This window comes from Dryas octopetala, chromosome 4, assembly GCF_963921425.1.
Source record: "Dryas octopetala chromosome 4, drDryOcto1.1, whole genome shotgun sequence".
Lineage (NCBI taxonomy): Eukaryota > Viridiplantae > Streptophyta > Magnoliopsida > Rosales > Rosaceae > Dryas > Dryas octopetala.
The window spans coordinates 1,395,776-1,422,777 of record NC_141369.1 but is presented as its reverse complement, the minus strand read 5'-3'; the positions used below and the strand labels follow the sequence as shown (position 1 = coordinate 1,422,777).

Genomic DNA, 27,002 nt, shown 5'->3' with positions numbered 1-27,002 from the left:
AATTTATTCTAAGTTTTTATTCTAAGAATTTATATCTTATCTCAAAAAACCTTTTCTAAGTTTTTATTCTTCTACATCTTGGAAGAATTTATAGTAGTAGTAACAATACTGTCAATACTATACTAGGAATTACATTTAAATCTTGCCTTATAACCTAATCAACTCCTACTTACACGCAGTTATTGGATTAGCCTACTTTGAAGGGGTATAGTATTACACCCTCTGCACCCAAGTTTGATCCCCCTGAACTTTTGAGAAGAGGGATTTTCTCTTCTTACTGGTGGCTGTGTGAAGGAATGGGCCTTGGCTCTTCTTGACGCTGCGAGGAAAACGAGTTCTTCTTTGTAACTGTATGAGCTTTCCTTTTCTTCCCCCTTTTCAATTCCAGCCCATTTGCCCAAAAGAAATCACGTGCACACCTTTTTGGAAGGAAGAGATATTTCTTCTTCTTGCTGTAGCTAGGAAATGGACACAAAAAAAAAAAGAGATTCAGCTCCTTATCTAGAAAGAAAAGAAAAGTCAAAATAGTCTTTTTTTTTTTTTTTTAAAGAAACTAAAAATTGTATTCCTAAACTAACCAGAAAACAAAAAATAATTAGATGAAAATTAGAAATTTAAATTCTATACTAAATTAAATAATTCCTGGCAACGGCGCCAAAAACTTGATGAATATCCTGCAAGTATACAGAGTGGATGTAATATAGTATATGGAAAAAAAAGGTTGTCGTACCCACGAGGATTTTTAATTTAATTCAAAAACTTAAATTCCTTATTTAGATCTAATAAAAATAAACACAATTTGAAAATTGAAAATGACTTTGAGAAGATTATTGTGATGATTTATAATGAGAGCAAATAAAAACGCAACAATTAAAAACAAGGATCAAGAACAATAAGTAAACTAATGAAAATAAAAGATTATGGTTTAACAGTCATTTGGAAGAACTAGGGATTCAGAATCAACCACAAGCAATCCAGTTTAGGTTTTAATACATTCATCAAATTCCATTGATTCTTTAGATAATAATTCTCGTATTTAAGTTCCTCTCAGACACTTAGACCATAGTTTTCCTTAAGTGCATGATTCTTTCCTTCTCAGGCAAAGGTCGTATACCTAACATGCAATTTATCCTTCTCAGGCACAAATTTAACAAATAGGATTCATTACGCTCTAGAAAACAAGAGAACCAAGCAAATCATTATTCTCTCTCGAGAAACAATGTAATTTACCACATTCAACCACAAGAAGCTAATTCAAATTATATTGTCTCTCAACCTCAAATTCAACTTCAAAATTACTAGATGCAAAGCCCTAAGGTGCGCAGTCAAAGAACTCAACAAATAGCAACAATTAAAATAGTGATTAAGCATTCATCTAAAAGAAACTAGAAATCCATTGAATAAATATTAAAAACCATAAACATTCATGCTAGGGCATCATCCTATCCCTAGAAAAAGAGTTTAGTTACTCATGTTTAAAGAAAACATAATTAAAAATCTAGAAAGCATTATAAACTTATGAACTATGATAACGGATGGAAGAAAACAATCATGGCAGCCACTTCTTGTCTCTCCCTCTTCTCTCCTTCAAAAAAAAAAAACTCCTCAACATGATGATCTTCTCCCTTTAAATAAGAAACAAATCATTTTCTTATTTGGTAAAGACTTTCCTTGTTGGACTTGGATTATTCTTATGATGAGTTGTCATTGATGATTTGGCACCCAAAATCCCAACAAAAATAGGATTAGACTTTAAAAAATAAACCTGGATCCCTCTAGATACTTCCCAAATACACATAACATCAATTGGGCTCCAAGAAAGAAATCTAAAAAGAATTACTTTGCATTTTCGCACAAAATTTTCTGCCTGAACTGCCTTCACTCAAATAGCCATAACTTCTCCTAGAAAAATGCAAATCACGAACCGTAAAATTTCTCGAAAAGCTAACATCCGTATCTTTCCAACGGTATAAGGCAAGACATCTGGTTTGCTCCGAGGAGGTGCAGTTTATTCCGCGAAGTTGACTGATTTGCCCAGTAATTTCTACTCCGAAAATATCCCTTTTGCTTTGTTTTCTCCTCTCTGCTCTTCAAACCTATAAAAATACAAAACTAAATTAAAACGAACTAAAAACACTAAAAAACATAACAATAATCCAAGAACAAGAGTATAAAAATATATGAAATAATGGTCAGATCCCCCCTCCCCCTATTAAAAAAAAAAATCCTCCTATTTACACAATCAAAGGCTAACTAATTCAAAATAACATAACCCAGGTTAGTCAAAACATAATCCCATAATTAACTCATAGTCCCATAATATTCCAAGGTATATCAATTATGGGTTTGTAATTGGTCAAACTTTCCAACATCTACCCTCTCGCTTTCGTTGAGTAATTTCATTGAACATTTGAGGCGACCCCCATATGTAATAGAAAGGTGTATATGATTGAAGATGAAACCCTAATAACTTAGGGTAAAATGGTGTTTAGGGATGTGCTGGATATTATAAATCATTTGAGAAAAGATTGGTTTTATTACACTTTACCTATCTGAACTTTGAGTTCAATCTTACTTTATCATCTAAAAAAAAATTGTGTCAATTTACCATATGAATTAAAAATTTGATGCAATATACCACTTATGGCTCATTTTGTCTGACAAGTTTGCCTGATTTTTCTCATCGACTTTGATGAATTTTTATAGATTTCTAATAACTTTGATAGAATTTTTTATTGTTTATTTTAAGATTTCTTCAATATATTTTTTATTTTTTTGTCCTTCATATTATTTATTAATTAATTTATCATTGCAACCAAATCAACACACTCAAGCTCTCACTGCCAAGGAGCTTGAAACTTTCCTTCCTCGTTGTGTTTGTGTTTTGTTTCCATATTTCAAGTTTCAGTGGTGGGTTTCCTTAAAAAAGAAGAAAAATGGTTTCACTGATGGGTTATATATATATATATATATATATATTAATTCCTTTAATGCAATTTTTGAACTCTAGTTCTACCATGTGCATATCTTCCATGAACATTGAAGAATGCAACACTCAGCATCTTTATATGTTGTTCTTAATAAAACGAAATATGACGACCAGCAAAAAGAAAATTAGGAGGGTGTATTCAATTAGGATTTTTAATGATTTTGGTGGAATTAAAAAGTCTTGTGGTATTCAATCAGAACTTTTAAAGAGTTTATAAAAGTCTGGTGGTATTCAATCAATACTTTTAAAAAGTCCATGGTATTCAATTAAGACTTTTAAAGAGTCTATAAAAGTGACATGGTATTCAAAAAGTCATTGACTTTATTAAATGATAGACTTTAAAAGACTTTCATGGACTTTGTAGTGTAAATTATGTTATATCAAAGTCAATAATTCTCCAGTGTTCCCCCTGCAGATTTCAAAGGATTTCAAATATTAAAAAGCTATTAAAAAAGTGGTATTTATTTATTTTTTAAAGAGTGATGCTAAACCCTCTAATCTTATTTTTTCACCCACCTCTTAATTTATTTTTTTCTAATTACTATATCCTCTTATATTAATTTTTTTTCTCTTATATTTAATTGACTCCTCATCCTGGGTAACAACAAGATATTCAAACCAATCACTTCACAGTGTTTAAGTACTCAACAAAATCACAAGATTATATATTCATAATTTGAGAAATAATGTTATCACCACATCATATAATGTTCTCAACCTGTCAATTCAATTAGACAAATTCTAACAACTCGTTAAAACACAATATTTGACAGTCTAACAACATAAAAACATAAAATTCAGAACACTTATAATAAATTATGGAACAAAATAATTGTGGTCCCTACAATTCTAGCCCTAATTTTTTATATTGTTTGCAATATTAGAACAATTTATAACACATGCATCTCGGTCTTGAAGCTCATCCCCATTTCACTCACTCACGGAGGACAAAAAAATAAAAAATATATTGGAGAAATCCTAAAATAAATAATAAAAAATGATATCAAAGTTATTAGAAGTCTATAAAAATCCTTCAAATTCTATGAGAAAAGTCAGAGAAACTCTAAATAGAATTCTGTCAAAGTCTATGTGGAGTTTATGAAAGTCGTTAAAAATCCATCAACTCTACCAAACTCAATGACTTTTAAAAACTCTACAAAAGTCCATTAAAATCTTAATTGAATACACCCCCCTTAATATGAGAGGATATAGTAATTAGAAAAAATAAATTAAAAAGTGGGTGAAGAAATAAGATTAGGGGGTTTAGCGTCACTCTTAAAAAAAAAAAATACCACTTTTTACTAGCTTTTTAATATTTGAAATTTACAAGGGGAATGTTGGAGAATTCTTGACATTGATATAACATAATTTACACTCCAAAGCCCATGAAAGTCTTTTAAAATCTATCATTTAATAAAGTTAATGACTTTTTAAATATCATGTCACTTTTATAGACTCTTTAAAAGTCTTAATTGAATATCATAGACTTTTTAAAAGTCTTGATTGAATACCATCAAACTTTTATAAACTCTTTAAAAATTTGATTGAATACCACCAAATTTTTAAATTCCACCAAAGTCATTTAAAATCCTAATTGAATATACCTCCCAAGTATTTCTTGTGTTCCTCTTCTTTTTCCAATGAATTCCCATTTGAACAAAAAAAAAAAAGAAAAAAAAAAAAAGGGCTACAAATGATGGGAACAAAATTCAAAAGAACCTTCATTAAAATAGATTAACACAATACAAAGTGAATGCTCTAATAGATTAACCTTCGTTAACCTTCTTTTGCCAGACTTCTTTCACCAATGGAATGCTCCTGCTACGAAGAACTTGCTCTTCCCGATCCACAACCTTAACTGGTTTCTCCTCATACGATAGATCTTTTCGAATGCTCAAATGTTTCCAGTCCAGAACATTTGAAAGATCTGGTTGGTATTTCTTCAACAAGGATATATGACATGCATCATGGATACAAGATAGTTGAGGGGGAAGTGCTAATTTATAAGAATGCTCATTACTTACCTCCAAAACCTCAAAAGGACCAATAAAATGTGGAGCAAGTTTTTTGCCTTTGCCAGACCTTTTGAGTGCACAACGAGGTGTAATCTTAAGCAACACATTGTCTCCAACCTTGAATTTCGATGATTTCTTTCTTGGTTTTGCTTTGCTTTTTGAATGGCTTTTGGGAGTGAGAACAGATGGTTTGATCAATTCTACTGTTTTGGTGGTCTCCCTAACCAAATCAGCACCCAATATAACAGAAACTTCATTACCTTCCGCACCCAACCCAAGTGATTTAGGCCGTTGGATCACTTCAATGGGCCCTGCCATACCTTGTCCATCTTTTCCTAATCCACCACCTTGAATAAATCCCATTTTAGCCAACATTTTCGAACCAAAACCCTTGGTGTGTACCTCAAACGAACGACAATCAGCTGGGCCAGCAACACCCTTGTCTTTACCACTTGCGTCTATTAAATCAACAGCTCCAATCTCAGTCTGTGATTGCATCACGCCACTTGACACAAATGATAGTGGTTGATAATTGGCATATGAATACTTTTTTCTACCAAGTTTAGGTTCATAGGGTCTGCCACTGCCACTGACACTGCAGGTTAACAGCTACAAACAGTTAAGGTTCATAGGTTCATGATGGGTTTGCTTCTTGATGAAGCAAACCATTCACTTCAAAACAAAAGACAGAGAAATAGACTCACCTCTTAGTTGAAGTTGTTTCTGTCGTTTCTGTTAAACTCAGTGAAGAAAATGGTTTTGAAAGGAACTCCACAGGATCAGCCTCAAGGCAACTGCTGAAATCCACTGGCCATCTCATTGGAACAACAATGTCCCTATGGCAATTGAGAAAGGATGGATGATTTAAGCAAAGTCCATAAAATAAACGCTACATGCATACAATTGAAGTTCCAAGGACTAATACATATGCAAAGAGATTGAAAAACCAACATACCTATCAGTACATTTGTGCTTGCAGTGGTTCATCTTATCCACTGTATAACCCCCAATAATGATGTCAAGACGCTTTGCTAGTTTTGGTATATAAAAATGTCGCACAATATCCCAAACCTTTATAACCTGGACATAATCTGAATTCTCTACGAGAATGTCAACAGTCCAAATGATATTCAGCAACTTATTAACTTTATACTTCTCTAACAGTTGAGCAGAAACCCCATCATGGACTATAATTCCTTTGTCCTTGCGACGTCCACGCCATCCACTTGAAAGCTTTGTTAACAAAGCAAGCACTTGCCGACGAATCACATTGTCTTTAATTACTGCTATGGATTTCTGAAATTCATCGGTGAAGCAAACCTATATGGAAAACAATGATGATAAATATATGCAAATTAAGAAACTACTGACAAACAATATTCTAACAACCAAACTACAAACTGCCTTTTAATATGCAATATTAGTATGAATTCACTTTGGAGAGGCATGTTCCCATTCAGTTCTCCCTTGACTATAGAAATTTACAGAAACTTTCATGATAAAATACTACATCCAAAGAGATCTGTGCACTCAATTAGGCTTTGAGAATGTAGTAGAAATGGGAAACTATTGCAGGCATTGGCAATGTTCACTGTAAAACAGCAATATATTTTATATAATAAAGGAAGAGTAGAAGTGGCAGCATACCTTCCATCTTGCATTTTTGAAGAGCAGAGAGTCAATATTAAGCGGAGAACGAAATTGGTCAAGTTCCAGCAGGGCAGCTGCAATAGTCTCAGCCAAGTTATTATCATCATTAGCATCATAAAAACATTCCCGTTTCTTGGCATCAAGGACTAGCTTCTTCCAAATAGAGTCACTGTTAATCAAAGTTGATTCGTTCCCCAATACCCAAAGACAATACCTACACAGACAGAACCACAACTACAAAATTCAAAACCACCATTTACTGAGAAAAGTCTGAGCTGCATCATATAATATCTGTACTACCTTGCACGAGTTAATGCCACATTTGCTCTTTGACGGTTGGACAAGAAACCAATTGATGCATTCCCATTGGATCTGACAGTGGAGATGATTATCACATCCTCTTCACCACCTTGGAACCCATCAACAGATCGCACACTTACAGAAAATCCAGTGTTAGAAGTTTTACTGTATCTTTTAACTTTCTCTTCAATTGCATAAACTTGAGCTTTGTATGGTGATATGACCCCAATACTCACCTTCTTCTTTGTGCAATTGAATTCTGTGGCTCAGAAAGAAAAATTAAGAAAGCTCATTAAATTTTTGGAACATGTATCTACAAACCTCCTAAGTAGCAGAGTTCTTTAAACAAGTACATCAACCAACATACAAGTTAGGACAATAACTACCTTTGTAAAGGCTGGCAACTATCTCAGAGACCACAGCAACTTCCACCATATTTTTCCTACTATGTCCATGATCAAATTCGTCTTTTCCATTAGCTATATTTATGAAGGAGTAGGATCCATACATTTTTCCCTTGAGGAAACATCTCTCATAACTTCTTTCAATGACATTGGGACCATCTAATATCTGATTGTCGTAGAACTCCCTTTTTGGAAATAAGCTGATGGAGGGATGCATCCTATACTGGATATTGAGAAGGTGCTTCTCATGTCCTAACATTGCCAGCCTTCCGAACAAACTTCTTCCAAATTCAGCTCTCTCCGCAATCTAATAGTTTAATCATATTTATTAAGATGTTACAACAACATAAATGTGCTTATCTTAATTTGAAAAGAAGTAAACAAAAGGGATAAAACCAAAACCTTGCTTTTGACCATAGCAGGAAGTTGCCTCTCATCTCCTATGAGGATGGCATGGCGGAGACCAGATAGTTGTATAGGAATTGCTGATTCACATTCTTTAAGCTGAGCAGCTTCATCAATGACTAACAATTCCAGTGGCCTCATTCCTGATGTGTGCAATTTTCCAGAAGTTGACACAGTGCAAAATAATAAGCAAGCATTTTCCATGCAGAAATTTCTTATTGAATATTTATCAATAGATTTTGGAACAGAGAATTCTAGAGGAAGCAACTTCAGTGCACAAACGCACTTTTTTCTCAACTGCATAAAGCAGCCAACACTGCTTCCTGAAACTTCGAAATCTTTCAGGACTAACTTTAACCCTTCATTAGCAACACCAATACTATGCACAGAAGATTTAATAGACTTGAGCAAATCCAAAGCTCTAACCATGTCATTCACCACCTTCAGTGAAATGCAAGAAGTTGGTAAGTGAGTGTACAAATTTACCATACAAATCTTCAGCTGCTCACTAATTGAATCAAATTCTTTCTTCATAAACTCCTCAAACGTTAAAGGATTTTCCTTGTCTCTGTTTTTGGGGTTTTCATTATTATCCTTCTCATTTTCTTGGAGTTTTTTCTCCCTCTCTTCCAAATACAAAGAGTACTGTTCCAGTGGATCCTCAAGTAAACGTATCATTGATCCTAACAAATGTTTCCATCCAGATAAAGGGACCAAGCACTTAATCAGGATTTTAGTACGATGATCAAGAAATACCTCAAGAAGTTCAGAATTATTATCAACCTTCATTCGCTTCGGGTTCCCAAAGAGAACAATATCTCCAAGTCCATACTTGCCATAATCAAGTGACTGATTAACCAATCTCCTGAGCCGTGTTGCCACTTCTAACACCGCAATATTGGTGGGAGCACATGTTAGTGTCCTGCACTTCAACTTATAGAGAGCAAAGAGTGACAGGCTGACTGTCTTTGTTTTGCCAGTACCAGGAGGACCCCATATTAATTTCACAGCATTCTGGTGATGGCATTTACTCAAACCGATAGCGTTTAAAACTGCAGCTTCTTGGGATTCATTTAGATTATGAGAGCAAATTGTGGGGCATATAGTAGAAAGGGAAGTAGAGCAATTTTCTTTGGAAAAGCAAACTCTACAAGAATTCCCATCCTGTAAGAAACAAACATAAAATGTAGTGAGGTTTGGAAAATGTACAAACAAATGGATTAAGGAAACCTTTGGTTCATTAGAAAACTCAACTCTTCTTTTTTCTAAAATTTAGAAAACCAACCTATTTAAACTTGAAAGGACCAACATGGGTCAACATGTGAATCAAAATCTCGTATCCCCATCTCAACCCATATCTTGACTTAATCTAGCCCATGACAGAGACCAAAACAGGTTAGTTTTCTAAATTTTTTTTAAAAATGGTTAGGTTTCTTGTGAGCCAAGAATGCCAATAGGAAAGTCCATATAAATATATCTGGACTCTTGTCTGAATTGGATTGATGTGTATAACATTAAGCATAAAAACTTAAGGGATGAGTGTCGAGAAAAGTACATCTGAATTGGGTTGCAGAACTTTCTTAATGATATCTGTGTTACCCTCTTTTGAGTTCAAAGCATTCCATACACGAACATTTGTTGTCATGTTCATCAGATAGACAGCAAAGAGTCTTTCTCTCTCGCTCTTTTGCACGTCTCGTTCTCCATAATCAATAGGCTTTGATGAGAGTATTTTGAACTCAAGATCATCAGGAAATTCTTCAACATCACTTACTCCAATAACATAAGCAATAAGATAGAATCTTTGGCTTCCTGGCCTGCACAAATCATCAATGCATTTTGGTCTAACATCAGTCAAGGCAATGAGATCTCCAACCTGTGGCTCGTACGTTAATCCTTTGTTGTGATCCTTCTTATCTTCTGTATCTTTCTTATATTGAATATCATAAAGCAAGTCTTTGGGAGGTTTATAACGTTTAGAAGTTTCAATGGTCAGTATTTCACAAGTAGGTGCTTGCGACAGATCCATTATGCTTGAGAGCAAATCAGCATGTGTTTCCTCAATAAGTGAAGGAATGAATGATTCCTTATAACCCGTCACTGTCAAGAATGTCTCTGGAATCCTTGGCACCTGTTTAGTGAACAAAGGCCATATAATAAATTGACAGAAAAAGCACTTCAAATTTCCATCAATGTAATGCCACCATGCTTCAAATGTATACCTTATTCTTGTTTTATTAACAAAGCCTGAATACATGTTAATACACCCTTTATTATGGAGAAACCACTTTTTGATACCAAACTAACTTTTTGCAATCATTTAACTGTACAATTTGATTTTAGAAAGAGCAGCAAACAAAATTACATAATTAATAAAACAATTCAACTTTTGATATGTGTTTTACGCAAGGTAAGACTAAAATATAAATGCCAATGCATGACGATACAAAATTACAGGTAAGAGACACTCAAATTTTAATCCAGTTACAATCAAAGGAGTGCAGTAGAAGAAATGGCCAAACGAAGAATTAAAGTTTACATTTGGCTATTGGTCATATGGCAAACATTTAAAAACCTTAACAATATGCTTCAATCAGACCAAAAAGAAAGAAAAACAATATGTGTCATATTTACATTATTTTTAATAAAATTAAATGACCAAAAGAAACTTAATTTCACACAAACTATTGTAGTTCTGTCATGAACATGAGTTTCTTAACAAATAAATACAAAAATATTAAATAAGAAAAAAAGGGTTTTGTTGATATATCTAGCTTGTTTATAGAGAACTAGGCCTCAGGCAAGTCCAAACATAGATTGGTATGGGAACTAGGAAACAAACCTGATTTTTGTAAAGATAGTTATTGACAACATCCCTAATAGACCAAGAGAATACCAAATCGATTAGGCTTCCTCTGCCTTCATCTTTTTTCTTCTCCATCACGTTTGTCTCCTCAATTATTTGATCTTCCTCAATGAGTCAATGACTTCAGTGTAGGCAGGTCAATATATAACCAGGATATATATGCATATATGCACTATCACTACCACCTTTTTTAAAGAGGTGACATTCACATGCACTAACTATCATGCTTTTTCTTTTATTTTGCAAAAATGTTGATTACAGACGCTTTCCTATAGAAAACTCCCCAATGAAAATAGAAAGAAGCCAAAAATGAAAAGGGTTATAGCATATTAGCATGTGAAAGCAAATCTCTGTCTCCTCCATCCCTATACAAATTTCAGGGCTAATTACATAAAAAGACATAACAGGAACATGAAGAGGCCCAGTTACACTTATAGTCTCTGTGGTTTTGCTTCCGTATTAAGTAAGAGTAAAAGACCAACCGACGTTCAGTTGGCTTCACAATAATAAAGACAGCCTAGGGAAGACCAACAGACACGCTGCCTCTCCATTTCATTTTTCCTTTTCGTTTTGAGGTGTTCTGTTTTATTTCTTTCAATCTCTCTTTGTTTTCTCATTCTCCATTTGTGATTTTAATGGCTATAAGGTCTGTTCGGTTCACGGAATTGATTTCTAATTCCTTTGCATTTTTCAGGAGAAGGGTAATGTTAAATTCCATTTCCTGTGTTTGGTAAGCTTGATAAAGTAAACTAGGAGGGATGCTATTTGCACACCATTTTTTTTCTTTTTGCACACCTTTTTGTAAAAAAAAAAAAATCAAAAACCAAAGGAAAATACACACTCACCCCTCACCCAACACACCCCTTATTCTCAGACAAAAAAAGAAACACACCCCTCATTCTCAGCCTCACCACGACCACCTCCCCTCCTTCACCCGACCCACGCACCCAGCCCCCTCCCTCCCTCACCCAACCACCGCAAGCAGCACCCGACCCCACCCCAACCTCCTCCTCTCTCTCTTTTCTTCTCTCCTCCCTCCCTCCCTCCCTCCCTTCCTTCCTTCGTCTCGCCTGCAACACCAATGGCCGAGCACATCGTCTCCAGCTAGCACCCGAGCCCCACCCTTCTCTGAGCTCGCCTGCAACATCGCGCCTCAATTTGCTACAACCACAACGAAGCACCACTGCCAACAAAAAAAATGCAGCTGGTTCGGCGGCTATATGCTAAATGGGTCGTGGATGTTCGGCAGCTGCCTGTTGAATGGGTTGTGGATGTTCGGTGGGTGGCTGCCGAAGGAAACTCAAATTTTCGGCAAACCAGTGCCGAACGAAGGAGAAAGCAGAGAGAGAAAGGGAGGGAGGGAGGAGAGAAGAAAAGAGAGAGAGGAGAAGGTTGGGGGTGGGGTCGGGTGCTGCTTGCGGTGGTCGGGTGAGGGAGGGAGGGAGCTGGGTGGGTGGGTCGGGTGAAGAAAGGGTTGATGAGGGAGGGCTGCGTGGGTGGGTGTGGTCGGGTCAGGGAGATGAAGGGGCTGGGTGTGTATGTTTTTTTTTGGTCTAGTGATGGGGTGTGCAAAAGAGAGAAAATGGAGTTGGTTTTTGGGTGTGAGAAGGAGAGATATGTCTTTTCCTTTGATTTTTAATTTTTTTTTTTACAAAAAGGTGTGCAAAAAGAAAAAAAAAAGTGTGCAAATAGCAGCCCTCTAAACTAGGAATTGGAAGCAATAAATATTGTGTTTGGTCAATTTTTTAATTGTACTCTCATCTATTATTTATTTTGAAATAATAGCAGGGTATTTGTCCAAAAAGAAGCAATAAATATTTTCCCAAGAGGAGAGAAAGCAATTTCATTGCTGTTTCATTTCCCCCCAATAAGGGCATTAGATTCCGTTAGACCAGGAATTGATTTCCCTTCTCTATACTTACTATGAGAATGAAATTTATTTCTCATTCCCAGACCTCCAAAACTTGAATCAAACGGGCCCTAAGACTCTCAGAAGTTAGAAGCCTTCAATCTTGGAAGAATTTATTCTAAGTTTTTATTCTAAGAATTTATATCTTATGTCAAGAAACCTTTTCTAAGTTTTTATTCTTCTTCATCTTGGAAGAATTTATTCTAAGTTTTTATTCTTCTTCATCTCAGAAGAGTTTATTCTAAGTTTTTATTCTTCTTCATTTTGAAAGAATTTATAGTAGTAGTAACAATACTGTCAATACTATACTAGGAATTAAATTTAAATCTTGTCTAATAACCTAATCAACTCCTACTTACACGCAGTTATTGGATTAGCCTACTTTGAAGGGGCATAGTATTACAGCCTTTGCACCCAAGTTCGACCCCCCTCCCCCTATTAAAAAAAAAATCCTCCTATTTACACAATCAAAGGCTAACTAATTCAAAATAACATAACTAGGTTAGTCAAAACATAATCCCATAATTAGCTCATAGTCCCATAATATTCCAAGGTATATCAATTATGGGTTTGTAATTGGTCAAAATTTCCAACATCTACCCTCTCGCTTTTGTTGAGTAATTTCATCGAACATTTGAGGCGACCCCCATATGTAATAGAAAAGGTGCATATGATTGAAGATGAAACCCTAATAACTTAGGGTAAAATGGTGTTTAGGGATGTGCTGGATATTATCAATCATTTGAGAAAAGATTGGTTTTATTACACTTTACTCACCTGAACTTTGAGCTCAATCTCACTTCACCATCTAAAAAAAAATTGTGTCAATTTACCATATGAATTAAAAATTTGATGTAATATACCACCTATGGCTCATTTTGTCTAAACTTTTGTTAAAAATAATGGTGTTTTAGTCTTTTCAAGTCAGTTTTTATTGTGTCAAAACATGTTAAGTGTAAAAAAACCATTTTTTTTTCTAACAATAAAAATTTGAAAAAGACCAAAACACTCTTAGTTTTAACAAAAGTTTAAAAAAAATAAGTCAGAGATGGTACATTACAACAAATTTTTAAATGGTAAACTGAGATTAAGCTCAAAGTTCAAGTGAATAAAATGTAAAAAAATCTTAAAGATTTGTCCTAGTACAATCACTAGAGGAGTGCATTAGATAAAGGCTAGGAACGTGGAAAGGAGAGGAAAACTAAAGGAAAGATAGATGGTCGGCCCGTGCCTATTGCTTCCAACTTGTGAATGTTTTCTTAGTGAGAGAGGATTCGTAGTGAATGTTTTTTTTATTTTTTTGGACCAAAAAAATAAAAATGTTTTCTTAGTGAGAGAGGTTTCTTGTGGGCCGAGTACAACAATTAACAATTGCAAGAGGAAAGAAAGCAGTCATGATCTCCTAAATGAGATAAGTTTTCAGGAGGCTACGGGGAATGGGAGAATTCAGAAGTATGAGGGCTGGGCTATAAGGTGGAATGGGAAAAGGCATGAAAAATTGAAAAGTAAAATGTTTCTACGTTTTAAAGTTTAATAAAATAAAAAGCTAAAAAGTTGAAAATAATTGATGTGGCATGTCCACGTCTATAAAAATTTGGCTTCCTTGGAAATCATCAATTGAAGTTGAAAATAAGAATCAGAATACGAAAATGGGGATTTGAACGTCTACTAATCCTTGTATGAAAATCAAATATTAATCAATTAAAACTACATTATTTTTCCTCCTCTATGTAAATAAAACATTTCTTCCTTCTTACTTGCTAAATCTGTTGTAAAAATAAAATACAAGACGTGCTTATATATTGAAAGAACGATGTATTTTAATTGATTAGTATGAAATTAGCACACAAGAGATTATTAGAGGATTCAGATTCTAAAACAGGCCACATGATGACAATGTGGTGCTACATGTTATTGTTGGGGTAAAGTATGAATAATCAATGGAAAAATTGATTTTGGGTGCTGCTATTTGGACCCAACTTTTTTCTGTAGCCCCAACACACTCTTTACACCCACCTTCAATTTAAAAAGTTTAAAAACTTATTTGACACCCAACATGTTTTCCAAAAATACCCTTACTAAAATCCAATAAACAAACTTAACATATTTCTACTCTTTATACCCAACACCAATACCTCACCGCCCACCACCTATTGCCCTCTACATCAAAAAAATTATTTTTCGATTGCAATAGTTTGAATCCTAGTTGTTTAATGTTGAACTTGAACATAAAGAAGAGAGTTTTGAAATTATATTTTTCGGATTTTGTTCGGCACTGATTAACTGAATAAGTATAAGGATGTTCGGCGGAAAACAACCGAACATGTAGAAAGATGTTCTACGACGCACAACCGAACGGGTAGAAGGATGTTCGGTTGGCAACCACCGAACACCTTTTTTCTAAATGTTTTAGAGGTGTTCGGTAGTCTATGGCCGAATGGACAACACTATGTTCGGTTCTTTATTGCCGAACGACTCATAACATGTTCGTATCTAGTGTGCCGAACATGTTGTGATTTTAATTTTTTAAAATAAGAACTTAGTTTATTAAAACTCAAATAAATGATAAAATACTTCATTTAAAGACTCTCAAACCACAATTTAACCATTCATTCATCAATATTAAACTTGTTTGCATCAATATGGAGAGTGTTATAGTGTGTTTAGAGTTTTGATAGAGAGTTGAGTGACGATGCGAGTGGAGAATTGATGTTGAGTATTGAGAAATGCTGGAAATAAGTTCAAGTTAATTTAATTAAATTTTTAAGTCCTTAAATGTCAATTTACATTAGGGTATAATTAGAAATTATATTTTTATTAAAGTGTTGGGGATAGAAATAAAAAAGTTAGGTCCGAATAGCGGCACCCATTGATTTTTAAACTATTTTGGAGTAAAGTGTTTAAACAAAATTGAGTGGAGGGGGGGGGGGGGGGGGTGTTAAATATTTAGTCTCTAGGGTATAGTGTCAAAATTAAATAGTTTAGGGTGGCACTGTAATTAGCCTTTATGCTTTGCTTACACTGATGAATGCTAAATATTGCCCTTTTGTTTTTTTATATGGAGGAGTGACATTCAAACTTAAAATTTTCTTAATATTATAGAATGAAAATGAAAATTTTGAAAAATTGGCCTAAGTTTGTGTTCATTTTAAGACTTCTAACCCAATAATTAGTTGGTTACCATATATTTTTATACATGTGTACCATATCTTTAATTGCAGCAAGCTTTGGACTATGGTTTGCTCTTGATTTGGGACTTGGAGCTACATGCCCAAGAGGTGGGTCTAGTGCTGCAGGATCAGGACTTGTGTTTTGTTACTTATGTGGTGCTTTTTGACAACATTAAGGCTTTACCTTGTCATTTTCAGCAAATGTTGTGTCAATCGACCTTGTGTTTGTAACTCTGTATAGCACATGCTTATTAGGTTAATTTGCCTTGTCTTGTTTGGTTTGAGAACAGTCCAAATTGGTTTGCCGGTATTATAAACGAGGATGTAGTTTCTTCTTTAGAAATGAAATTCTCAGATTATCAATTAGTACACGTCATACACAATTTCATCTCATAGCTTTATATGATTAAAATTTTAAGAGGATTGAACCTCCATGTCAGATTAGAACCCTAAAGCATTAGAAAAAATAAAAAATACTAAAAATGAAAAGTTGTGAAATTGATTTCTTAAAGTTTGGGAATTGACGTCCTTCAGTGTAGGCTTCTGAAAATGGCTTAGGTTTAATGGTTTTTTTTTTTTTGGCCGCTAGGTTTAATGGGCTTGAATGGATTGGTTCGTTGCACAAACATGATGTTTTATAACTTGGCCTTGTAAATTTGGAAAATCAATGTGCCCAACTTTGGTTTTTGTTTAGGGAAAATTAGAGAAAAAAGATTCCAACATAGGTATCAGAGAGTCAGGACTTCCACTTCAAAATGCATCCATTAGGACTACTACTTTCATTTTCCTAAACTAAATACCAATCAAACTTTCACATGGGCTTGCATTCACTAACTTTCATTGTATGGGAGAGAAATGTTCAAATTCCAAGTCATTATATATGCCAAACCCCAAGAAGAGGACAGATTATTTTATGTGACTTTAACACCGTCCACACGGACGAGCAATTAAATCACACAAGGCACAACCCAAACCCTAGACTGGTAACCAAATTCCAAGTCATTATATTTGTTGGCTCAGAAATTAGTTTCCAAAATTTGGCAAGACGTGATTACACTTTTAAGACTACAACAACCTATAGTGGAGCAACAATGGCTGAAGCTTTAATACACTATTCATCTTGCTTCGGCAGGTTCATTGAAATTCTCCATGCAAAGAGAATGATGCTTTTACAGAATCCTGTATTCTTTTACAGAGTCAAGCAAGTTCCATTTTTACATCAAGAAACTAAATCAATATTACCAGTTTTCAAATATGCACCAACTTCAGCATTTCTCAACCACTTCTATGATTTTCCAATGGTTCTACTTTAACAGCATCAAACCTTACTCAAAAAATGTTGTACACTGCAAAACATACAACATCTGCAGTTCTCAACTACTTCTACTTAGCGCAATAGAGCCTTACAAGTCATTCAAACAATCAAAGCGCTGAGATGAACTTTTGAATCCTTGTCTGCGCTCGCTCTTTTTCTTCGGGACCATCCAAATCACCAATGTTATCGTGATATTCCTGTGGTTTACAAAAAGCAAGCAACAGCTCTGTAATAGAGCACTTATAGAATATTTAAATGATTAGTACAAGCTTATAACACCAAGGGCAAAAAACATGCCCCAAAAAAGTTTTAAGTTCATTATATCATTTAACATTATTTCTAAAAACAAATATTTAGATCATTAGCAGACTTAAAGCCCTTTTTAGAAATAAAATCTTCAATATTTAGAAGATAATCATGACATTAAACATTAGAAAGAATGCCGCAGATCTTCAATGATCTAAGCTAAAAATGTGCAATACTGCTACTGTGTTAATGACATTTGAAAGCGAATGTGTTATACTGCTAAAACTAATGAAGAGAATTTTCTGCTTCAGACAAGATGCAAGTCAGAAGTTCAAGAAATTGCACTGTATTCAGAGCAGCTTTTAGAAGCATTTTCTGCTTTATGAAATGGCTAACAAACAATGATAACAGTTCTCAAAAACACATCCAGTATTCAATCCACGTGTAGGAACGCAAACTTCTTAGTAATCTAATTCTCAAATAGGACCATCCAACTGCCTTGTTTGACTCATTTTAAAACAATAAAAGCCTCTCCCGGGGGGTGGAATTCCCATCTATAGCAGTCAAGGTAAAAGGATTCAAGAGTAGACAAGAAGATAAGCCCATTTGAACTAGGAATGCCATTCCTTGAAAATGCCCAATGCATATGGCACTGCTCTCACTGTGTTTGCCAGTATGATCTAGACACCATGCACAGCAAATTGCAATGCCCAATGCCTACATGGTAAACTTAAGCAATGTTGAAAAGGAGAAGCCAATAATATGCAGGAATAACGACAAAATAATGAAGCTACATAGATGAGAGAAATTATGTCCAAATCCAACATACCCCTTCAAAAATTTGATTTTTCCCTTTTTTTATGTTTGGTCTAATGTTTTGGAACATTGGTTACCAAAATGCCATCAATCAAAAACAATGTATGCCAAATGCAATGAAACTTAACATTAAAAGGATTAAACAGAAGACTGGGAGAAAGAAAAAAAAAAATTTAAAGTATTAGACAAATGACCAAGTCTATCACATCAGTCTTGAAATTTGATTTACTCAAGACTAGACAACACTACAAGCCTATGTGAACAATTCCAATTCCAAGAAAGCAGTAAGCATAAGAAAAATGCACAGTAGTGCTCTTATTTCAGGAACTAAACAACTGAATATCTACTTGTGCAGCCCCTACTAAATTACCCCTTCATAGACTATAGGTCTATATCTTTATCTGTCAACCACAACAGAAAGTTTCTGCTGATAATTATATCCCTGTTGGAGCCAACAAGACTTCAAATTCTAGGCTTGCACAAACCAATGGCAAACAACTCTCACAATAAAAAATTACCCTACTAAATTACCCATTCATGGACTATAGGTCTATATCTTTATCTGTCAACCACAACAGAAAGTTTCTGCCGATATTTATATTCCTGTTGGAGCTTATTGTAGGATATCTAAAGCCAACAAGACTTCAAATTCTAGGCTTGTACAAACCAATGTACAGAGAACAAATCTCACAATCAATTGTTGTACTAAACACCTGATTCTAGTCAGATTCAATCTTTATAGAAGGCCATTGCCCAGTGCTAATTGTTTCTCACAAAAAAATACTTTGCAAGCATTGCAAGAGATCCCCCCAAAGCTGCATCAAATGCTACCACTTGCTGTGGCACTGGCACCCAAGTATAACGTTACAATCAGATTTTAAAGTATTACCACCTTTCAAGTTATACATCCAAGATACAAACATTGCATAAAAAGTTTTTTTTTTTTTTAAATGACGATAAATTCTACTACAAAATCTATTGGAAATTTTGAAATTATAGCAGGCATCAAGCATATATACCTGAAGTATATCCTTAACATCCTTCTTGGTCAGTTTTTGCTGCTTGAGTAGCAGTTCAATTCTTGCTCTCATTTGAAGGTTCCTGCAAACGAAAATAGAAGGATCAAAATATATATTGAATACCAGCTCAAGCCAAAGCCTAGAAATACAGCTCATTCATGAAAATTGCAAGTAAAAACTTACTCCGAGCACCAAAGATGCCCCAGAATAACAGCAACCAACTGCAAGATGGTAAATAAAGAGGGTTAAGAGCCAAAAAGATAATGAAACTTCAAAATAATAAAGCTATAAGATATCTGACACTGACAATATCAATAAAGATCTCATATGCAAGTTAATGATCAAACACTAAAATTTTATACAAAGCTAAAATCACAGATGCGCCTGAAGTTGCATACTAAGTTTGACAGTGGCAAAGATATAATACAGAACATAATTCAAAGCCATTGCTTGAAACAATTCTTAAACTGTAGCTTTAAGAAATTTCCTCAAGATGAAATCCCTTAGACCTTTATGAAGCATCTCTCTATAAATTGGCACCTCCTACTGCTATCTTTTAAGAAGATGGAGTTAAGTTTCTCCATATTAAAACACTATTTTAAGATGGTAGGTTTAAGTTAAAAAATGAAAAAGCTAATTCTGTTGAGAACATAACACTAGTGAAAATGCTTGTGTCTCCTAAAGAGAAACCATTACTATGATCACAAGGACTCTTAAGTCAAAATTTGGCATTTAGACACACCAAGAGACACATTAATTTCCCCCAGTGTTTGACACTTATTTAGATAATCGAACTTGAGGATGCTGCACATTTTCCAAAGAAATCATGTGAAGCTATTGTTTTCATTAATAAATTCTTTTACGTTGTTCCCATGAATAAATAAAACATGAATACATGAACAATATGCACATTTTATGTTGTATGTCCAAAAAGCCATAAAACATAGGTGTATTCTCATTTCTCATCTCTTGAATTTAGGGATTAGTCAGGTCCAGGACACTGAACGACAAAGGACACATTCTGAAAGATGTCTACAATGACATATGTGCAAGTTAAAGGTTGGAAACAATTACGACAACATGTAGCATGCCGGATATAACTGACCAGATTAAATAGGATTTATTATTTTTAGTTTGGTACAGTGTAACCGTGTAAGACAAAAGCTCCACCTTAATTCTCTCTAAACCCATGGTAGTGTATGATCATATTGGACTAGAATGTATACATATTACATAGTTGTTTAATTAAAAATATGACATTGATAGCATTAGTAGTAGTAATGGCAATAGTAGGGTGGTGATCATTATGTTAGTGGTATTGTGGCGGATGCATGATACTCATTAAAACATTTGTCTCCAGGAGAACAATTTCCCTATTTAAATGACTCCAAGGTCTCTAACCAAAAAATTGGCATATTAGACACCCCAAGAGACACTACTTATTTTCCCCAATATTTGACATTTGTTTATAATGCCTAAATATAAATTCTCTTCTGTCTATTGAAAGAAAAAGTGCTAGCATTTGAGAACTTTATACATATTTTCAAGAAAAATAGGTGTGACTAATTGTTATAACATCTTAACAACGAGTAAAACTTTAAAGAAATTGAAAGGAAATTAATAGACCTCAACATTAAAATTCAGATTCCATGAACAGAAATTTCTTAGATTTTCAGCCTCAATATAAATAATTTCAAACGCATTTGAATGAACCAAATTGTTTTTACAACCTTTATTTATTATTATTTCTTCTGATGGTCCTCTTTTACACCATTTTTTGTTTTGTATCACCTGCTATGCTAATATGAGAGAGGACTGCACATTCTTTTTTGTATCCTTAGACAACATATTTTCAATTTTCCAAAACAAGTTTAGTTCAAATGATATACTTGTTCTCCCCTTCCCTCCTGCTAAGTTAATAAGACCCACTTCAGTCCTGGATAACTTTATAGCACAACCCAAATAAAGCATGCTAAAGAATTGCATTAGTCCATCCAAAATGAAGAATGTCCATGGTAAAATCTCACTGGTGATAGGAGAACCGTCACAATAAAAAACAAACCTGAAGGGTATAAAGTCCAGATTCTAGCTTCCGGTTGTATTTTTGCTCTTCATCCATCTGCAAAGTGTAAGAAAACCACTTGTAAGTGAAAATAATGTAATTCAAAGGATCTGAACAGCACTGAATACTGAAAACTAAATAAGAAAGCAACCTCTAAATCTTCAAGTTCAAGCTGGTCCATCCGTTCAGTTTCTGCTTTAACTCTATCTGAATATCTGAAGTATAAATAACATTAAAAAATAAAAAATATCACTTATTGTGATGAAAAGCGTGAGCCTTCGAATAATATTGAGTTCCATTATTTTTCTTTTTAAATGCTTTGCAAGAAATAAAGAAACAAAATAAGCAAAACCCACCTCAAATAAAGTTCCATAAGCCGGTCTATCTTTTCACACTCATTTTCCACAAACTTACTTAACAATCTCTCCCGTCTAGAACCCCTTAGAATTCCACCTGAGATGAGATTTTTTTGTAAATATCAGTTGAAAGTATCATCTTAAAGATTAATGTTAGAATATAAAAAAATTGATGATCCACATTCATTGGATTAAGTGGAAAAAATTACAATAGAATTTACTTTACAAGGAATGTGGGTATCATCTTAAAGATTTTATCAGTTTAAGCTTTTGACCCACATCTTAATGAGTAATTTCAGAATATAAAACCCTCTTTATGTATATCCCAAGAACATAAATTTTATCACTATGGGATAGCCTTTTTTTTATTTGTTTTTATAGGACACTAGAAACTTGTATAAATAGGAAAACAGAGTACAATCAAAAGTGGACCAGCAGTCCATAAGAGAAATAACCCTCAATCTACATAAACAAGGACATCAAAACTAACAACCAAGGAAAAACACCCTACAACCAATGGTATGAGCTTAAACATAAAGATCGCACATCATCTTCTATTTTTCACTATTAATTACAGGGTCCACAAGATGTCAACGGTAAGAAATGGGGTATGAGAAATGACTCAAGTTGAAGAAATATACTAAAAAATGGTCAAAAGAGAATAATTCAGGTTATTAAAAATACTAAGGTAAAAACAGAAAAGGGCTGCGACTCATAAAAGCAAAGAACATTCACATAATCATTACAACTTCACTTGCCTGCTTACCAAATAATGATGCAATTAGCGACACAATGCGCTCCTCCAACTCTTCGTGATAACGCTCTTTCTTGTTCTTCTTATTAATAGGAATCTTCACAAAATAAAATGCAAAATATTACCATTTAATTAGACAAACTAACTGCTTAGTTAATCCACACAAACTTTAGCATGAAATTACTTCCTGCCACAAAAGATCTTAATACGTTTTAAGACGCCTGCCAGAGAACATTGAACCATGTCTTGGTTCATGAGTGTACCTGTTATTGCTGTTTAAGTCCTCTCTACATTCAGACGTACTGCTTACAAATGATGATAACATGTGTCAAAAGGATACTTTGTAGTCAATCAGAATCGATTACTTTGTGGTATGGGTAGAATCTTACTACAAAAAATTTAAACGATTGGTTTAGGGCCTGCAGTTCTGCAGTTTCTAAGAAGTGAGCTACACTGTTAAATGATCATATAGGTGCCCAATAATACATTATACCAGATTTGTTATGTTTCCTTATTCACATCTTATTGCTATCTTCTCTATCTGTCTGTGTGTGTCTCTATAAGCTGGTTTGAAATCTTGAATCCAAAAATCACACCACAATTAAAGCTCTTCCCGAACTGTGTAATAAAACAGGCAAATAATTTCGAAAATAGTACATTGTACAGCAAGACAGAGATCACATATTTCTACATAATGCCTAGGCTTCTACCTCATCATCAATATCTCTATTCAAACTGATAGACATTAGTAGGGTTGAATAGGAAAGCGAATGCAGTATTTACCCACAGATAAATAAAAGAAAATGGAATGCAGTACTTGCCTTACCCATAAAGGCCGCAAAGGCCGTCTTCAACCCCAAAACATCAATGAACCTTTCGCAAGCCGGAGGGTACTTGGTCATGGCGAAATCAAGCGCCCTTATAGCCGAGCCATAAGCCGACTTCTTCTGCTTCATGATAATAATCATCAACTCCACCCCTTCAGCCTTCACAAACCTCTCCTTGTTCTCCAAGGGCATCAGCAAACAGCACAAACAGTCAAACAGGTTCTCCAACATCTCGGCTTCGTCGTCGGTCTTGGGGTCCTTGGACTTGTACATGGCCACCGCCTGAAGCAACACATCCACGCCATTCATCTGCCCCAACCTTTTCTGATTCCCCACGCTACTCTGCAGAAGAATCGCCAATATCTCCGACGCGTACTGCTTGTTGCTATCGAACTCCCTCACCTTAATCTTCCCCATTAACCACTTGAGCAGCTTCGTCCTCTCGCAAACCAAATCGGCCACCGCGGGTTTCACCTCTACCAGATTCTCGATCGTTGCGAGAGTGCTGTACACGGCGGCCATCTCGTCGGGGTCCGAGTCCGACAACCGGTGCAGATTCTGGACCAGCAGCTCCAGGACATTGTTGTCGACGAGGGCGTCGACGAGAACTCGAGCGGGTTCGTCGTGGGTCTCGTCGAGAACGTCCTCGTCGGTCAGGTCCTGGAGCAACTGGACGACGTCAATGGCGATGTCGGTGTTGTCGTGGCCGAGGAGGTTGAGAATGGAAGGGACGGCATTGAGGTTAACGAGCTCCGGGTAAAGCTCGGGAGCGCCGGCGAGGACCTTGAGCTTCTGGAGGTCTTCGTGGAGCTCGATTTCGGAGTCGGCGAAGCGGTCGGGTTGGTCCGGGTATTTGAGACGGGCGCCGATGTTGTCCTTGAGATGCCGTTCGAACGAGAGCACCAGCTTCTTTAGGGTTCGGAGGTCGAGCGCTTCCACTGCGTTTTGGGATTTCTCTACCGCCTCCAAGAGCGACAGGTCGATGCCGTTATTGGTGTTGCCGTTCGGAACGGCGTCGTACCGTTGGCGTTTCGCATCGTGATTCCGAGCGTCAACTATCTCCATGGATTTCTTCCAAGATTACACTGTGCTGCACTACCTCCGTCAAGGACCTTCTTCTCTGGAGTTTCAATGAATGGAGAGCTCTTCGTGCTAGATAATTGCTTTTGCCAAATTACACTTCTCTTTCCTTTTTTTTATTTTATTTGGGTCGGTAATAAAGGTAATATATTGAATGAGCCCAAAGGGGAAGCCCAAAGACAAGCGAGCCCAAAGAACCCAAATTTCTAAAGGCAAATTTTGGACTCAATACCCAACCCTCGAGACCTGAGATCTGAGAACTGGGGCCCGGGATCCTGGATCCGAGACTCAAGACCTGAGACTCTATACACAAGGTCCATAATCTAAGACTGATAACAAAATTTCATAGCACAAATTCAAAAATCATTCAAACATCTAAGATAACAAAAAGTTCAATTTAATACAAATTCTAAGACCGGTTATTAACATAGTGTGGCCACATAGCCCCAGCTATGTGATCTATAATATCACTCATTTGATTTTCCTCATTCAAGGCCATGTTTGCCCCTTCTTGACTTACCCCCGAGCTTTCTTCATCTACCACATTAAGGACTTTAGTTTGGTATTAATGAAACATTCTATCACCCCTTGATTGTATTCTAATAAAGTTATGCAATGTGTAACACCCTGAATTTTTGCAATCCAATCGTGTTTCGACACGTGTTTTCGAATTTTTTTTGTTTTTAGAAACTTAAGATTTTCTTAAATGGAATGGAGTTTCCTTTGTTTTGAGTAACTAACTTGTACCAATAGAGGTTTAGAGTGGAGCTCTAGAACTCTTGAGTGTAATTTTGGTGATTATCAAGTTGGATTATATTTTTGAGAATTAAATTCATTGGTGTTGGATTTTTCTTAATTTTGTTGGAGATCAATTTATTGTTTTGACGCTACAGTTTTGACGCTACAGGAAATTAGTACTAATCACTGCGAGTCCGTAGGATTTTTTGGGGAATTATTTGGAGTCACGAGCTATTTTTGATGCTTTAACGAAGTTTGAGAAAATAGGAAAAAAAAAGAAAATAAAAAGAAATGGAAAAAGGCTGACGCGGTGCCACGTGGCGCAACGCCATTCATTCGGACGCGCTGATGAGGCGTCAGCTGGCAACAGACCGGGCGAGCTCACGGGAGCTGTCCTACGTGCGTCGCAACGGATCCTCTTCTATGTTCTAATCTAGAGCGTCCGACTTCATTAATTGAAGTCGATCTTGGCCGTTGATTTGGGGGCTGGAACCGATCACTGTAGCATGGATCAAGGCTGACCCGCGTGTTTGATTTGGGCCAACCCGTGGGTCTGCATGTGTCTCTAAATGGGTTCTTTTCATAGGTTTTCCTACCCAGTTTGACTTTTAGCCCTCTTTTGAGCATTTTTAGTGCACTTTGTCCCACATTGGAGATTTACAACTTCTTCCAACCTTCTAGTGGATATAAATAGAGATTCTTGTCTCTTATTTTCACTTGCACCACCAAGTGAAGTTAGAGTTACTCACTCCTTGGTTATTTGGAAAGTTTATTCCTTTTTGTGTGTGTATGTATAGTTTTTAAAACTATACTAACATGCTATTATTATTATTGTGATTGGTCTGAGTGTTTGGATAGCGTAATACGTGACCTTGAGTTCAAATCCATAAACATTCTAGAAGAATTGATCTGTATATTATGGGAAGTCTAGCCAGGCTTACACATGGATACGTGTGTTTGTGCGAAACGGGGACTCATGATTGATCAGGTAACAGTAAATACGGTTTCTCAATTACGAGTTCCTATTTCTGTTTACCTTAGCATTCTCGTTATGGATGCTATTTCTTTTATTATAGCTGGCCGTAGTCGTACCTAATGTGTATCAACCATTTGAGTTATTGTTATTTATGAGTTTTTATGCATGTTTACCATCTACTGCTGCATCTGAGGTGTTAAATCGATTTTGTGAAAATGTTTTGGAATTTCAGAAATTAATCTTTCACTGAGAAATGTTTTTAAATGTTTTCAAACCTAGCAGGGTCTCCTGAGGGAAGTTATGATCATATGAGATGCTTACCATTTACTTTCTTTGTTTGTTTTGTTACTACACTATTGCTTATACAGATTTGTCTCTTGGAGGAGGTCTTGACTGAAGGGGTGCGCATCTTGGATTCTCTTGTCGGGTGTCTCAAGGTCTCTGTTGTCATATCTTTTGATATTGTTGTGGTTCTTGCTTTCCTATTTGGAACCTATTTTGGAACAATGTTATTTTGATTTACTCATTTTAAGAACTTATGTGGGTTTTACTTATACTCTGGTAATTCTCTTTCTGGGGTGTTGATTTAATTATTCCACCCTAGTGGGTTGGTTAATCTTTATTTTGATTACTATTATTTTAATCTTATTATTTCTTTAAAGATCCTGTTGTGTAATAAGTACTCTGATCCAACCCAATCTATTTAATTATAAAAAGTTCAACATTTTCCCGAGCGTCTTGGGGGATTAACGTCAGTGGTTTGGCATTGATCTCTCGAGATACTAAAGAAAGGTGCATCTGTCGCATACCCGGGGTTCGAGGTGTGACACAATGGGCAACATGCAATAGGAATAAGTCGTTGTTTCCGAAGTGGATAATTGGGCATTAACTTCAAAATAGGAAAACGAGCCTTAAGCACTCCGAAACACCGTGCAATAACGTTACATAGTGATGAGTGCCCTAATTTGAATAATTCCATTTGGCCTCTTGGTTGTCTGTTTCTTTCTCTATAATCAAGCAAGTGATAACATTGTCCACGATATGGTGTGAGCAATTCAGACATATTTGCGTATCCGGAATCAACAACATAATATTTTTCTATTGA

The 27,002-nt window shown here is 35.5% G+C and overlaps 2 protein-coding genes across 4 annotated transcripts; both read right to left on the bottom strand.

Annotated features, from left to right (window-relative positions):
- Positions 1-319: 319 nt before the first annotated feature.
- LOC147286014 (uncharacterized) lies at positions 320-10,737 on the bottom strand. 3 transcript variants are annotated; one of them, XM_086239586.1, is made up of 11 exons: positions 10,606-10,737; positions 9,319-9,894; positions 7,761-8,927; positions 7,341-7,665; positions 6,955-7,213; positions 6,652-6,868; positions 5,960-6,324; positions 5,709-5,840; positions 4,761-5,599; positions 1,926-2,096; positions 320-452 (listed from the first exon to the last, which is right to left on the bottom strand). In XM_086239586.1, exons 1-10 carry the CDS (start codon positions 10,702-10,704, stop codon positions 1,945-1,947), a joined length of 4,131 nt encoding a protein of 1,376 aa, XP_086095712.1. In that variant the 5' UTR covers positions 10,705-10,737; the 3' UTR covers positions 320-452; positions 1,926-1,944. The 3 variants fall into 3 exon arrangements, with proteins under 3 accessions (XP_086095712.1, XP_086095711.1, XP_086095713.1); XM_086239585.1 differs by lacking the exon at positions 320-452 and having other exon boundaries at positions 1,761-2,096; XM_086239587.1 differs by lacking the exon at positions 320-452 and having other exon boundaries at positions 2,080-2,096; positions 4,709-5,599.
- Positions 10,738-16,590: 5,853 nt separating this feature from the next.
- Positions 16,591-24,264, bottom strand: LOC147286013 (ARM repeat superfamily protein). The gene is made up of 8 exons (XM_086242581.1): positions 23,098-24,264; positions 22,289-22,373; positions 21,523-21,619; positions 21,318-21,381; positions 21,167-21,223; positions 19,288-19,325; positions 19,105-19,186; positions 16,591-17,220 (listed from the first exon to the last, which is right to left on the bottom strand). The coding sequence occupies exons 1-8, from the start codon at positions 24,166-24,168 to the stop codon at positions 17,131-17,133; spliced, it is 1,584 nt and encodes a 527-aa protein (XP_086098707.1). The 5' UTR covers positions 24,169-24,264; the 3' UTR covers positions 16,591-17,130.
- Between the last annotated feature and the right edge of the window lie 2,738 nt (positions 24,265-27,002).

Excerpts from the sequence above, each read along its gene's own strand:
- LOC147286014 (XM_086239586.1), bottom strand. The coding sequence starts at position 10,704 with ATGGAGAAGAAAAAAGATGAAGGCAGAGGAAGCCTAATCGATTTGGTA. Across the intron at positions 9,895-10,605 it reads ACTATCTTTACAAAAATCAG|GTGCCAAGGATTCCAGAGAC; the intron begins GTTTGTTTCCTA and ends TTCACTAAACAG. Across the intron at positions 2,097-4,760 it reads GCAAAAGAAGGTTAACGAAG|GTTTGAAGAGCAGAGAGGAG; the intron begins GTTAATCTATTA and ends GTATTTTTATAG.
- LOC147286013 (XM_086242581.1), bottom strand. The coding sequence starts at position 24,168 with ATGGAGATAGTTGACGCTCGGAATCACGATGCGAAACGCCAACGGTAC. Across the intron at positions 21,224-21,317 it reads TTGAACTTGAAGATTTAGAG|ATGGATGAAGAGCAAAAATA; the intron begins GTTGCTTTCTTA and ends TACACTTTGCAG. Across the intron at positions 19,326-21,166 it reads CTGGACTTTATACCCTTCAG|TTGGTTGCTGTTATTCTGGG; the intron begins GTTTGTTTTTTA and ends ACCATCTTGCAG.